At 38.0% G+C, this 14,438-nt stretch overlaps 1 protein-coding gene across 4 annotated transcripts in view; it reads left to right on the top strand.

The window, feature by feature from the left end:
• The window catches only part of cpne5b (copine Vb), a 114,785-nt gene that overhangs the window by 87,841 nt on the left and 12,506 nt on the right, over positions 1–14,438 (top strand). For all 4 annotated transcript variants that reach the window (XM_078798380.1, XM_078798382.1, XM_078798381.1 and 1 more), the window contains 7 exons: positions 4,001–4,042; positions 4,117–4,192; positions 7,481–7,534; positions 8,268–8,329; positions 10,150–10,196; positions 12,144–12,325; positions 12,416–12,543. In XM_078798380.1, coding sequence (XP_078654506.1) covers positions 4,001–4,042; positions 4,117–4,192; positions 7,481–7,534; positions 8,268–8,329; positions 10,150–10,196; positions 12,144–12,325; positions 12,416–12,543 — 591 coding nt within the window. The remainder of the gene's footprint in view (positions 1–4,000; positions 4,043–4,116; positions 4,193–7,480; positions 7,535–8,267; positions 8,330–10,149; positions 10,197–12,143; positions 12,326–12,415; positions 12,544–14,438) is intronic.

Below are 14,438 nucleotides of genomic sequence, written 5' to 3'. Positions count from 1 at the left end.
GGGGGGTGCTGGAGCCTATCCCAGCTGTCTTCGGGCGGGAGGTGGGGTACACCCCGGACTGGCGGCCAGCCAATCACAGGGCACATATAGACAAACAACCATTCACACTCACATTCATACCTATGGACAATTTGGAGTGGCTAATTAACCTAGCATGTTTTTGGAATGTGGGAGGAAACCGGAGTACCTGGAGAAAACCCACGCATGCACGGGGAGAACATTCAAACTCCACACAGAGATGGGGTGGAATTGAACTATGGTCTCCTAGCTGTGAGGTCTGAAAGCTAACCACTCGCCCGCCGTGCCGCTCTTATTTATAACTTATTTTATTTTATTATATCTAGTATATTGGATAATTTGAGTGTAAGTGGCTGTAGGGGTGCTATTTAATGTTCAGAGAGCTCTTACATGAAACAACATTAGAAGCTTGTAAACAGGTTTTCTATGTTCTAAATACAAAAAATAGTCCATTAATAAAGAAGGAATTCTACTTTGTGGAAATTCATTCATCACAGTTGTGTCTGGAACCAATTAACCGCGACAAACAAGGGATTACTAACTTTCATTCATTCATTTTTGACCACTTTTCCTCACAAGAGTCGCGGGGGGCCAATTAACCTAGCATGTTTTTGGAATGTGGGAGGAAACCAGAGTACCCGGAGAAAACCCACGCATGCACGGGGAGAACATTCAAACTCCACACAGAGATAGCCGAGGGTGGAATTGAACCATGGTCTCCTAGCTGTGAGGTCTGCGTGCTAACCACTCGTCCGCCATGCCACCCTTATTTATAACTCGTTTTATTTTATTATATCTAGTATATTGGATAATTTGAGTGTATGCGACTGTAGGGGTGCTATTTAATGTTCGGAGAGCTCTTACATGAAACAACATTAGAAGCTTGTAAACAGGTTTTCTATGTTCTAAATACAAAAATAGTCCATTAATAAAGAAGGAATTCTACTTAGTGGAAATTCATTCATCACAGTTGGTTCTGGAACCAATTAACCGCGAGAAACAAGGGATTATTAACTTATTTTATCTTAACTTTGTCCATGAATGATAATGTAAGAATGGTTGTGTCACAGATTGGTTACCAGTGTAAAAAGAAGTTAACCACTGTAATATGTAACAACATATTTAAAGAAGGAATTATGTTTTGGAGGTGGCGTGATGGGAGACAAGTCAATAATATATCTTCCATGGGCGGAAAAGGAATGATAATTGCTTCTGCTGATGAATTGGTTCGTAAACGACAGCGTTGCCTTGATGTGATGACATAATTAACAGTTGTCATGTGAACCATCATCCATAAAACATCCATAAATACCCTGGAAGCGTCCTGGTTTGCTTTTCACAGCTTCCACTTGGCGCACAATATCACTATAAAATGTTTAGTGGGAATACATGTGGAAAATATTAGCGGAACGATTGGACGGTAAAGGTGTTAAAATGCAACGCACATGAAAGAGACCTGTAAAATGGGATCTACACGCAAGGCACGGCAATACCACACTGGTATTTCCAGTTCTCATGGGAGGAAATACCCTGTTATGAGTTGTGTATTGTACCACAAGTAAACCATCTGCCCACAGAAACCACCAAGAGTGGTTTGGGTGAAAGTGGGCGATAGTCTCTTCGGTGTTTTAATATGACAAAAGTAGAGCTGAGTAGCGGAACCAATATTTTAAAGTGCACGCAAGGGGAGATAAAGATGCTCATCACTCATTGTGTCATCTGGTGGCACTAATTACAGCTATAGCTCGACACATCACTACTCTGTAATAAATATAAAATACATACATAAACAAAGAAAACTGGCCTTAATGAGACGCCAGCCCTCATCCTCCGACTGTACTCGCAGCGTGTGTTCACTGCAATTCATACAAGCTTCGTTTCACTTCATGAATTATATATGACTACACTCCAGCCGTGAGCTCTGGCTCTTTTCAAATTCTGGAAGAGGTTCAGTATTTTTTGAGGTAAATTGTAGCGTTTGTGGAGTGTGGACTTTGCACATACGGTAGGGATTGAGCTCAATGCAAGTGTTTTGGGTGCATTATTGACACGGTCCGTTTAGGGTTGTTATGTCATCTGCAACCTGAAGTCTCTGAGCTGCTGGGAGTTCATATTTATCTAATTTATGGGTGATGCCTTTGATCTGACATTAGATATGATGGGACAATTCATACAAAAATGTGCATGCTGGTTCAGACGGTTACATTAAATAGCGGTTGCTGTGATTGCTTATTGCATTGAAATGTGCCTGACACTCTGAAAAAAACCTGCTTGAGGTTTTGGTGACATCTGTGCGCCTGTCAGCCAATTTACCATTAAGCAGGGTGCGCTTCGCCTGCGCCGAGAATAGACCAAGTCGGAGCTGGCGAGCTTATGACTACACTCGAGCCGTGAGCTCTGGCTCTTTTCAAATTCTGGAAGAGGTTCAGTATTTTTGAGGTAAATTGTAGCGTTTGTGGAGTGTGGGCTTTGCAGGGATTTACAGGGATTGAGCTCAATCCAAGTGTTTTGGGTGCATTATTTACACGGTCCATCTAGGGTTGTTATGTCATCTGCACCCTTGTCTCTGAAGTGCTGGGAGTTCATATTTATCTAATTTAATAGTAAGAAATTTTAAGTTTAAGATGTGAGAGATGTGAAGTCAATAGTTGGCATCATACTTTTAGATGCGTCAGGTTGAATTCCCATTACGGGTGATGCCTTTGATCTGACATCAGATATGATGAGACAATTAATACAAAAATGTGCATGCTGGTTCAGACGGTTACATTAAATAGCGGTTGCTGTGATTGCTTATTGCATTGAAATGTGCCTGACACTCTGAAAAAAACCTGCTTGAGGTTTTGGTGACATCTGTGCGCCTGTCAGCCAATTTACCATTAAGCAGGGTGCGCTTCGCCTGCGCCGAGAATAGACCAAGTCGGAGCTGGCGAGCTTATGACTACACTCGAGCCGTGAGCTCTGGCTCTTTTCAAATTCTGGAAGAGGTTCAGTATTTTTGAGGTAAATTGTAGCGTTTGTGGAGTGTGGGCTTTGCAGGGATTTACAGGGATTGAGCTCAATCCAAGTGTTTTGGGTGCATTATTTACACGGTCCATCTAGGGTTGTTATGTCATCTGCACCCTTGTCTCTGAAGTGCTGGGAGTTCATATTTATCTAATTTAATAGTAAGAAATTTTAAGTTTAAGATGTGAGAGATGTGAAGTCAATAGTTGGCATCATACTTTTAGATGCGTCAGGTTGAATTCCCATTACGGGTGATGCCTTTGATCTGACATCAGATATGATGAGACAATTAATACAAAAATGTGCATGCTGGTTCAGACGGTTACATTAAATAGCGGTTGCTGTGATTGCTTATTGCATTGAAATGTGCCTGACACTCTGAAAAAAACCTGCTTGAGGTTTTGGTGACATCTGTGCGCCTGTCAGCCAATTTACCATTAAGCAGGGTGTGCGCTTCACCTGCGCCGAGAATAGACCAAGTCGGAGCTGGCGACCTACATTTTTTTGTCACAAAATTTTCACTGCGCCAAGATGAAAATGTAGATTGCCACACCCGATTCGGGGTAGCCCATTCGACCAGATTCCCAAATTGGCTGCGCACAGTGGTGCGCTGGATGATATTACCACTGCACGCCGTGCGCCACAAGAAAAGTGGAGAGTCCCTTATGTTATCGACACTGTTATCTACAGAACAATTGAAGTCGATGGAGTGTTTTTTTTACGATACTGCCCAAGGCGGCCATATAAAAGCTGCATAGTACAGGTCAGAACGCAGAAGCAGATACATCTGACAAGTTGGACTGAAACCATTTTAAGGCATTTCCTTTAATGCAGGGGGCGTTCACTTTCAATGAGTTGATTAGAACTCCCCTGAGATCTTTATTGTCCTACCTACAGATCCTGTTGATCATACGTGTTAAACAGGAAGTGAGCACACATTGTCACGAGACTTTTCTCTGTCTGATTCCTTCCCTAGGACAATCAAAGTGGAGGTCTATGATTGGGATAGAGACGGAGGGTGAGTGGCATCGCAAGACTCCATCCTGATATGTTTACCCGATAGCGTGCAACTCACACTTTACTTCCTCCCAGCCACGACTTCATCGGGGACTTCACCACCAGCTATCGAGAGCTCGCTCGAGGGCAGAGCCAGTTCAACGTGTACGAGGTAAATCATCTGAGATTTTCTTGTGGAGGCCAGTCAGCGTACAAACTAGTATGGGAAGTTCTGAACTCCTGACTGGAATTGTTATCTCCAGCGTTATTGTTGCTTTACCAAACACTGTAGTGAATAAGTTATAACTCTGGTGAATATCGTATTTTCCAAACAGAGAAACATTCCAGAGAAACTCCTTGAATCTATTTTTTGTTTGTCTTGCTTTCCGTACTTGGAATGAAGTCCAACCGATGGCATGAAATAACAATAAGTTTTCAATCTGTTTTTAATAGTTCTTGTTTTTATTTTTTAATGCACAAGAATAGACACATGCAATCCAGAAAATGATGTGTAAATGTTACACTTAGGGGGAAAAAGTGGGCTAATAAGTAAATATAAATACTGCGGATTTCAGAAAACAACAGATGGAATGATACAGCACTCTACAAGAAGCAATGAAGTCTGTAAAATTAAATATTTTTTTTTAAATCCAAAAATTGTTACAACTATAATGATGAAAATTGTAATATTAATGATGATTATAATAATGGTGATAATTATAACAATAATGATAATAATAATAATATTACTAGTCCTTTTGGGCTTGTGATCAGATAGTTGAATACAAATAAATAATAATAAAAATAAGTAATAAATAATGGAAAGTATATTTTGATTGATGTAAGAAATGCACTGTAATGTTTCATATATTTGCCCAAATAAAATTTTTAAAAAATAATAGAAACTCTGCTTTATTGTAAGCATCAGTCTTGATTCTAAGGTTGATTAAAGTTAACAAATATGGTCCATAAGGTTTGCATATAGCAATAGAAAACATTAGAAAAAGCGAAAAAAAATCCAAAAATTGTTACAACTGTAATGATGAAAATGGTAATGTTAATGATGATTATAATAATGGTGATAATAATAACAATAATAATGGTAATAATGATAAAGATTATAACAATAATGATAATAATGATAATAACAATAATAATATTACGACTCCTTTTGGGCTTGTGATCAGATAGTTGAATACAAATCTAAATAATGGAAATTATATTTTGATTGATGTAAGAAATGCACTGTAATGTTTCATATATTTGCCCCCCCCAAAAAAAAAAAATAGAAACTCTGCTTCGTTGTAAGCATCAGTCTTGATTCTACGTTTGATTAAAGTTAACAAATATGGACCATAAGGTTTGCATATAGCAATAGAAAACATTATAAAACCATAAAAGCGACAAATGGGACATGCCAGGTTCTTCTTGGTCTGGTAGCCTCACCCGGAAGATAAATACCTGTCTTTTGGATGTCAACTCCATTATGTGCTACTCTTGATTCTTCTGTACCTCCCAGGGAGTCTGAAAGGCCCTTTTAGTTTTGCATCAGCAGATTGTTCAGCGTGTCAGACAAATTGCCACCCCTCCACGTTAAATTAGGGGTTGTCACTTTCATGCCTCCAAACCATATAGAGTCAGGGTAATGAGCTGAGACGTCTTTGGTCTCAAAATTGACATTTCTCTCTTGTTCCAGAACCAGTCGAACGTGAGCGCTACATCTTTTAGCGTGGCGTATATCCATCAATACACACTGTATTTGAAAATATGTCAGTGTTTGCTAGTATGATTGACATGCACAGTATACCAAGGGGAAAATGAGTGATCTTATTGATGTGACGCTTGATTTCATGCCTGCCTGTACACACACATACGTATGTACGTACATAAACATACCTTATGCAGGTCATTTCTTACCAGTTCCGCGTGTTGATATGTCGTAGCGATATTTGAAACATTAAACAACTGCACATTAGATGTGGGTTCTGCACACTAACAATGAGTGTGACGTATTATATCCTGGCAGGTTAAAATGTTTATTTACAAACATGTTTATGCATCTTCTTCAATTTTGAAGACTTTATGGGCAGCATTGCGATGCCATCCATTCATCCATCCATCCATCCTCGATGCCGCTGGTCCTCTCCAGTGTAATGCAAAGCGTTATTTTTTTCATTTTAAAATCGTATTGGTACTTGTATATTTCCAAGCTAACTTTTGAGTGTTAACTTGCTGTGTGATGACTTTAGTGTTCCTTGTAAGATGACACTGTGAGTCCGATTATATATTATATATAGTATATGTTATATATTGGGCGGCACGGCGGTCAAGTGGTCGAGCGCGCAGACCTCACAGCTAGTAGACCAGGGTTCAATTCCACCATCGGCCATCTCTGTGTGGTTAACTTCTTTATACACTGGTAACCAATCTGTGACACATTCATTCTTACATTATCATTCATGGGCAAAGTTAAGATAGAATAAGTAATAATATAGTAATAATATAATAATAATCCCTTGTTTCCCGCGGTTAATTGGTTCCAGACCCAACTGTGATGAATGAATTTCCACTAAGTAGAATTCCTTCTTTATTAATAGACTATTTTTGTATTTAGAACATAGAAAACCTGTTTACAAGCTTCTAATGTTGTTTCATGAAAGAGCTCTCTGGACACTAAATAGCAACCCTATAGTCACATACACTAAAATTATCCAATATACTAGATAGAATAAAATAAAATAAGTTAGTGGTTAGCACGCAGACCTCACAGCTAGGAGACCAGGGTTCGATTCCACACTCGGCCATCTCTGTGTGGAGTTTGCATGTTCTCCCCGTGCATGCGTGGGTTTTCTCCGGGTACTCCGGTTTCCTCCCACATTCCAAAAACATGCTAGGTTAATTGGCCACAAACTGTCCATAGTTATGAATATGAGTGTGAATGGTTGTTTGTCTATATGTGCCCTGGGATTGGCTGGTGTCCAGTCCAGGGTGGACCCCGCCTCTCGTTCGAAGACAGCTGGGATAGGCTCCAGCATCCCCTGCGACCCTTGTGAGGAAAAGCGGTAGAAAATGAATGAATGAATGAATGTTATATATTGAGTAATGACCTCCTGCTATTTCCAACGGGTTTACAAGCTCATCATTATTTTTTTAATTGACTCCTGCCAAGTAAAGAACTGGACTTGAACTGAACTCTTGGACTTGTGCGTGCCACAAATTGCCATTTTCTGATGCGGACATGTGCATCTTAAGCAAAAAAATGTTAACTTAACTAATTAAAAACATTTGTAAACATTGTTAACAGACTATATTTGACAGCCCAAAACTGAACTACCCGGACAAAGCCCACTCACGGGGAGAACATGCAAACTCCACACAAGCGAAGATTTGAATAAAATGTATATTTTGAATAAAATACTGTACTTTTCATCACACATTTTTCTTTTCTTTTTACTTTTAGGTGATTAATACTAAGAAGAAAATGAAGAAAAAGAAATATGTCAACTCTGGAACTGTGAGTATGTCGCCTACAGCAAACAAAGGTCGGCACTTTGCACATTCAATACTAATATAAATGTTCACATTTGATACCCAGTGAGTGATAAATAATGAAGTGCATTTTGAAATAACTATTTAAAATACTTTTTGTGAGTAAGCCAAATGCAATCATACTTTTGAGACACAGTGAGCTCTATTTTTGTAGACAAGGCGCAGGAACGGCGCACCTGCCCTTCTCTATGCCTGCGCCGCGCTAACGGGGTGTGGCCAGCACTCAGGTCGGAGCTGGCGATCTTTCTGTTTTGTCACAAAATTGTCACTCGGCACAGCCCAGTCTACCAAATTGACTGCGTGGGGTGCGCCATGCTGCGCCACGCTGCGCCACAAAATTAGAGCCCAGTATGTGCACATTAAATTGCACACTATAGTGGACCCTGGTGTATGTTTATTTTTCTGCTTCGGAATATATTGTCACTATTTTCATGACGTGAAAGAAAAATAAAGGGCATTAAGAACATGAGAATGGAAGACATCAACAACCAACAATCCACATTCAAGTCATGCATACAAATGCATTTCGTCCTCCTCAACGTGTCCTCTGGGGAAATAAGTAAATGAATCATTTAAAAGCAGCCATTGCTTATTTAATCCCAGAGTGGCACGTGATCAACATTGAAAGTCATGCATCGCTTAACAAAATGACAAATATCATTATTGTAGTAGTCATTAGTATTTTTTTCCACTTCCAGGTGACCCTGCTCTCCTTCTCTGTGGAGTCAGAGTTTACATTCTTAGATTACATCAAAGGAGGGTAAGTGGACATGATGAACATTTTATTCTACTGGTGGGATAAAAAAAAAAAACATATATGAAAAATAATTGCATGCTCTAACAGAGCCTGAATAAAATAACACCTAAAAGAGGCATAAGACAGCCAAATATGAGCATTTAAACGGCATTTATACGAGTGAATTAAAAATAAAAAGTATGTCCACATAAAAACACATTCACATATTTTTTTTTCCGAGCCTGAAAATGCACCACATTGGTACGTAAAGTTGGTATGGTCCAATCCCAACATTGCATGATGTGGTAAAGTAACAACAGATGGTGGGGTGCTAAAATAATATTAGTAAAATAAAATAAAATTAAAATTAAATAATAATTATAATAAAACAATAATAATTATAATAAAATAATATAATAATAATTATTATAAAATACTAATATAAAATACAAATAAAATAAAATAATAATAGTAAAATAGCAAATAAATAGTATTTCACATAATATTTTGGAGTGAAAAATACAGGAAAGAGAAATGTAGCCCCCGCTACTGCTGCTGCAGTGTTTGTGTTAGCAGTCTTTCCTGAGGGTGCAAAGTAAAGTAAAAGGGTGCAAAAGTATGTCCACATAAAACACATTCATGTATTTTTTTCCAAGCCTGAAAATGCACCACATTGGTACGGAAAGTTGGTATGTGCCAATCCCAACATTGCATGATGCTTTGGTAAAGTAACAACAGATAGTGGGGTGCTAAAAATGATGGGGTTAGTAAAATAAAATAAAATAAAATAAAAAATAATTAAATTAAATTAAATTAAATTAAATTAAATTAAATTAAATTAAATTAAATTAAATTAAATTAAATTAAATTAATAATATAAAATATAAATAATATAAAATATAAATAACATAAAATAGTCATAGTAAAATAGCAAATAAATAGTATTTCACATAATATTGTGGAGTGAAAAATACAGGAAAGAGAACTGTAGCCCTGCTACTGCTGCTGCAGTGTTTGTGTTAGCAGTCTTTCCTGAGGGTGCAGCGTGAACAAGTGTCAAAGGTAGTCATTTTACACTTTTACCAAAGTGACAAGAGTCTCCAAAAAACGTCTGTGACCTTTAAATCAACCGTTCATTGTACATAAAGACACACACGTCCACCGTGTCAAGGATTACATCACTGTCACAGCACTTCCTGCAACACAGGTATCCAATACAGACCTAGCGGGCCCGGCAGACATTGTGATCGAAAGAAGAAGAGGCCTCATGAATAAAACAATCGGGTGTAATTAATGCTAAGGTTGTCAAGGTCGGCCGTTGTTCTCCATCTCCGCCCAAATTTGAAAGGTTAATGTGAATCTTTAAGTCATTCCTTTGGTTATCATTCTCCTGCCTTCCTCTCTGCTGGCTCTTGTGTGTAATGAGAGGCTGTCATTTGCCCCCCCCCCCCCCCATCCTCCACCCTCCCCAGGAGACCCTGTCACTGTGTCGTAAATTAACAAGAATGAGGCAGAGCTTTATCAGTGAGGGAGAATTAGGTTATGATTTGTTCTTAAGTGCGCCGTCACTTTAATTACTCGCTGGCAAACGTCTCCGAGTCGCCCCTTCTGCCGCTCCGAGTGAGATACGTACACTAGTGTAATCACTTCAGTCTTTTCTTTTCTGGGGGGGGGGGGGCGCGTCACTTTGACAGCGTATGACACGGACAAATGATAAATGTAAGTACTGATGGTGTTCGGGACCTTTAGACATCACAAATCATTTATGGAATCTTGATGGGGGTGTTTGGTATTCTTGCTTCTTCTGTCTGTAATATTTTTTGCTTTTCCACCCCTCCTTCTAGGACGCAGATCAATTTCACTGTGGCTATCGATTTCACAGCATCTAACGGTGAGTGATACAAAGTGTGTGTGTGTGTGTGTGTGTGTGTGTGTGTGTGTAAAGCACAAATAGATAGAAGTGCTCTTTGACTGTGGCATGTCCAATTTCAGAATCAATTACCCAAACAAAAACCACATGCGAGCGGTTGGGATACCGTACACACTTTGTCACCTATAAGTGACGACCTTTGTTGGATGCGTCTTCCATCAATATGTTTGAAGTATCGCTAATAAATGGCGAGGTAGAGGAAAGAACCCCCCAAGGGCAATGTCAACAAATGTTACGACTACAAATGGGAAGTAAATTACCGTATATTCCAGACTATAAATCGCACTTTTTTTCATAGGTTGGCTGTTCCTGCGACTTGTTTCTTTCTACCTAATTATGCATTTTTGGGTTTGTGCGACTTATACTCCAGTGCGACTTATGTATGTTTTTTTTTCTACCTAATTATGCATTTTTGGCCTTGTGCGACTTATACTCCGGAGCGACTTATTGTCCAGAAAATACGGTATATATTGTATTTTCCCGACTATAAGTTGCACCTTTTTTCATAGGTTGGCTGTTCCTGCGACTTATACTCCAGAGCGACTTATAAATGAAAAAAGTGTTTATGTTCCATAAACACTGGACACTGTTTATGTTTATTTTTTGTATAGCTGAATAAGCATTGTGTTAGCATATCTTACACCTATTCAGCCTGTTCTCTATTCTTTTATTGTTAGAACTTGCCTTCCAAGAGGACCTAATGTCTTTTTTGGGCAAGTAGTTAAAATAAATTACCCGCAAAAAATGCCTCTTATACTCCAGTGCGACTTATGTATGTTTTTTTCTACCTAATTATGCATTTTTGGCCTTGTGCGACTTATACTCCGGAGCGACTTATAGTCCAGAAAATACGGTAATACTCAATCAATTTATTTATCTGTACTGTACAGACTGAACACGAAGCTGAAACCAGCGGAATGCAACAAAATGGAAAAGCAGTGAAGCATAGAAGGATATTCACGAGTACGATAAATTTATTCAACCATATGTAGTGACCGTCTTAGTAGAATTAAATTCATTTTTGATGATGGAGTAGGTGATCAGTTCCAGATACGGTACCTCTGGTGGTTTTGACTACTCGTTTGGTTTGGTTTTTTTTTTGCTCTATTGTGCATAGCTAATTAATGTGGAATATTCCAAGACGCCACAGGTACTGACAAGCTGTCCAAATGTTCGATTGCTAATCTGCTTTCTTTTGATTCGTGTTAATGAATGCCCTGATTGTGTCTCACACTTTTGAGCAAACTCTCAAAATCCATCAGGACTAATCATAATAGCTGAATATCTTCAATTGTTGTGATTAATGTTATTTTGGATTTGGACACAAACCATGTCGGTGTAATGAATATAAGTATACGCAAATTCAGTTTTAGCTATATGCAATTATCATTTTTTCTATTTTTGTTCCAATTTTCTAAATCATAAGAGCTAACAGAACAAAACATTTACATTTTAGTTTTTTATTTTAGGTGGCTTGCACAAAAAATATTTTTGATGTGGTTAATTGGTGTAAAAATTTAACCATTGGTAAATTGAATGCATTAAAAGCTACTGGACCTAAAATTATTTAACTATTATCTAAAAAAAAATACACATACTTTGAGCAAAAAAATACTTTGTTTAAGCTACATATTAACAAGAAATAAATAAATTGGAAAAAAAATTTGACATAAAAAATTAATTGGAAAAAAAATAAATTGGACAACAGTGTAAAGTTGGCAACCCATATGCATCTCTACAAATGAAATGGGGTGAAATATTATTAAATGTTACTGCTCACACCCATCATGCTAATTAATGTTATACAATGTAAAACAAAAAATTGCTGTAAAAAAGGTCAGTTGGTGATGGCCTTTCTGTAGAAGCTATGCTCATTAATGAGATCTTCGTCGGTGGTGTGGTCAACAGGTAACCCGTCCCAGTCCACCTCCTTACACTACATGAACCCATACCAGCTGAACGCCTACGCCATGGCCCTGAAGGCTGTTGGTGAGATCATTCAGGATTACGACAGTGACAAGATGTTCCCCGCTTTGGGATTTGGAGCCAAACTTCCCCCTGATGGCCGCGTGTCACATGAGTTTCCTCTGGTAAAGTTCTCGTTCCGTGTAGTCCTGTAGCTCGGAGAGAAGTGTGCTGCTACAAGAAGCTGGACCGCTGTGTGATTTCTGCCTCCCCAGAATGGAAACATGGACAATCCGTACTGCAACGGTATTGAGGGCATCTTGGAGGCTTATCATCAGAGTCTGAAGACGGTACAGCTGTACGGGCCGACCAACTTTGCCCCTGTGGTGAACCATGTTGCCAGGTGAATGAACACAATAAGCATAACGTGTGGATGATGTGTTCTAAACGGTGGAATCTTTCCTCCTTGATATTATTATTGCTATTCTTCCTTAACTCCCTCCCAAAGTGTTTAAGATATACGTTGTTTACATTTTTTTTGAAGTGATGATGCAACTCCACAACAGAAGAGAGCATGTTTGGTGTAGTTGGTGTAGTGTAACCCCTCGAATTTGTGTCAGATTGAAATGCAAAAATGAAAAAATTAAACCCTCTCCTGCATTCATTCATTCATTTTTACCGCTTATCCTCACAAGGGTCGTGGGGGTGCTGGAGCCTATCCCAGCTGACTTCGGGCGAGAGGCAGGGTACACCCTGGACTGGTGGCCAGCCAATCACAGGGCACATTCATACCTATGGACAATTTGGAGTCGCTAATTAACCTAGCATGTTTTTGGAATGGGGGAGGAAAACATGCAAACTCCACACAGAGAGGGTGGAGTGGAATTGAACTTGGGGCTCCTAGCTGTGAGGTCTAACCACTCGACCGCCGTGCCGCCCAATATATAACATATATATACGTATATAGTATATAATCGGACTCATGGTGTCATTTTACAAGGAACACTAAAATCATCACACTGCAAGTTAACACTCAAAAGTTAGCTTGGAAATATAGTACAAGTACCAATACGATTTTAAAATGAAAAAATAATGCTTTGCATTTCATTGGAGAGGACCAGCGGCATCGAGGATGGATGGATGGATGGATGGATGGATGGATGTAAACTAGTTGCTTATTATAATTACGTCAATTTTGAAAATGTAATAGAAATTACAAACATAATTTGTTTTTTCACTGAGACGCCCCTTGTGGTAAACATGTTTGGAACACATCAAGCAGATTCCAAAAAACACATTTTTTCTACTAATTGCCTTACATTATTTTGATGTGTAATCTTAACTAAATTCAGTGTGTTCAAATCCGTTGGCTTTGATTGACTTCTTTGTTTTTAGCATCTGTCCCTCCAGACACAATAACTCGACTTGACACGCTTGAATTATGAATTCAGATCACATGACAGCTGTCAGATCAGAAGAAGATATTCACCAACAACTAGCAATGGAGATGTTTTTAAAATGAAAATTATATTTTTACCTAAGTACAATCCTGACTTCATCAAAAACGGACTTTTGTCACAACCTTTTTTATTGATTGATTGATTTGATTGATTTTTATTGATATTAATATGGTAATGGTAATGGTTTTATTTCATTTGAACATGCATCAGATTCCAATTGAGTGCATCCCATAATCAGTTCCCAGTTCCACATGTCCAAAAGGAGTAGGAAGAAGCAAAGCTTATTAAATCCTACCCCTCCATCTGGTACTTTTACAATCAGTAACTGTTACATTTGTTCACTTCCTGCCTTTCTAATACAATTTAATATTTTTATTTTTATTTTTATTTTTATTTTTATTTTTATTTTTATTTTTATTTTTATTTTTATTTTTATTTTTTTTATTTTTATTTTTATTTTTATTTTTATTTTTATTTTTATTTTTATTTTTATTTTTATTTTTTATATATAATTTTTTATTAGTTAGCCTGACTTTACATTTTTTCTTGCTTGATTTGTTCCATGAATTATTAGCAAAAGTTAAGATAAAATTAATCAAAATTGTGATGATCACATTTTATCGTGTCGTTATTCATTAAACTTTAATCAGATTTTAGCTCGTTAGCTTGTTAAACTGTGAGTGGATGTGATTTATTATTGAAAACAAATTAATAAGATCAATTAAATCTATACATTGTTAATATTTAATGGGCCCCCGATCCCCTGTTGCTGCATGAAACGTGCCTTGATGATTTGTTTGAATCTGACAATCCTGTAACGCCTAAATAAATATTCATA

Source organism: Doryrhamphus excisus, linkage group LG18 (assembly GCF_037039965.1).
Source record: "Doryrhamphus excisus strain RoL-2023G ecotype Guam linkage group LG18, RoL_Dexc_Guam_v1.1, whole genome shotgun sequence".
Taxonomy (NCBI): Eukaryota; Metazoa; Chordata; class Actinopteri; order Syngnathiformes; family Syngnathidae; genus Doryrhamphus; species Doryrhamphus excisus.
Note: the sequence above shows the minus strand (reverse complement) of the source record. Positions and strands in the feature narration are given on the sequence as shown.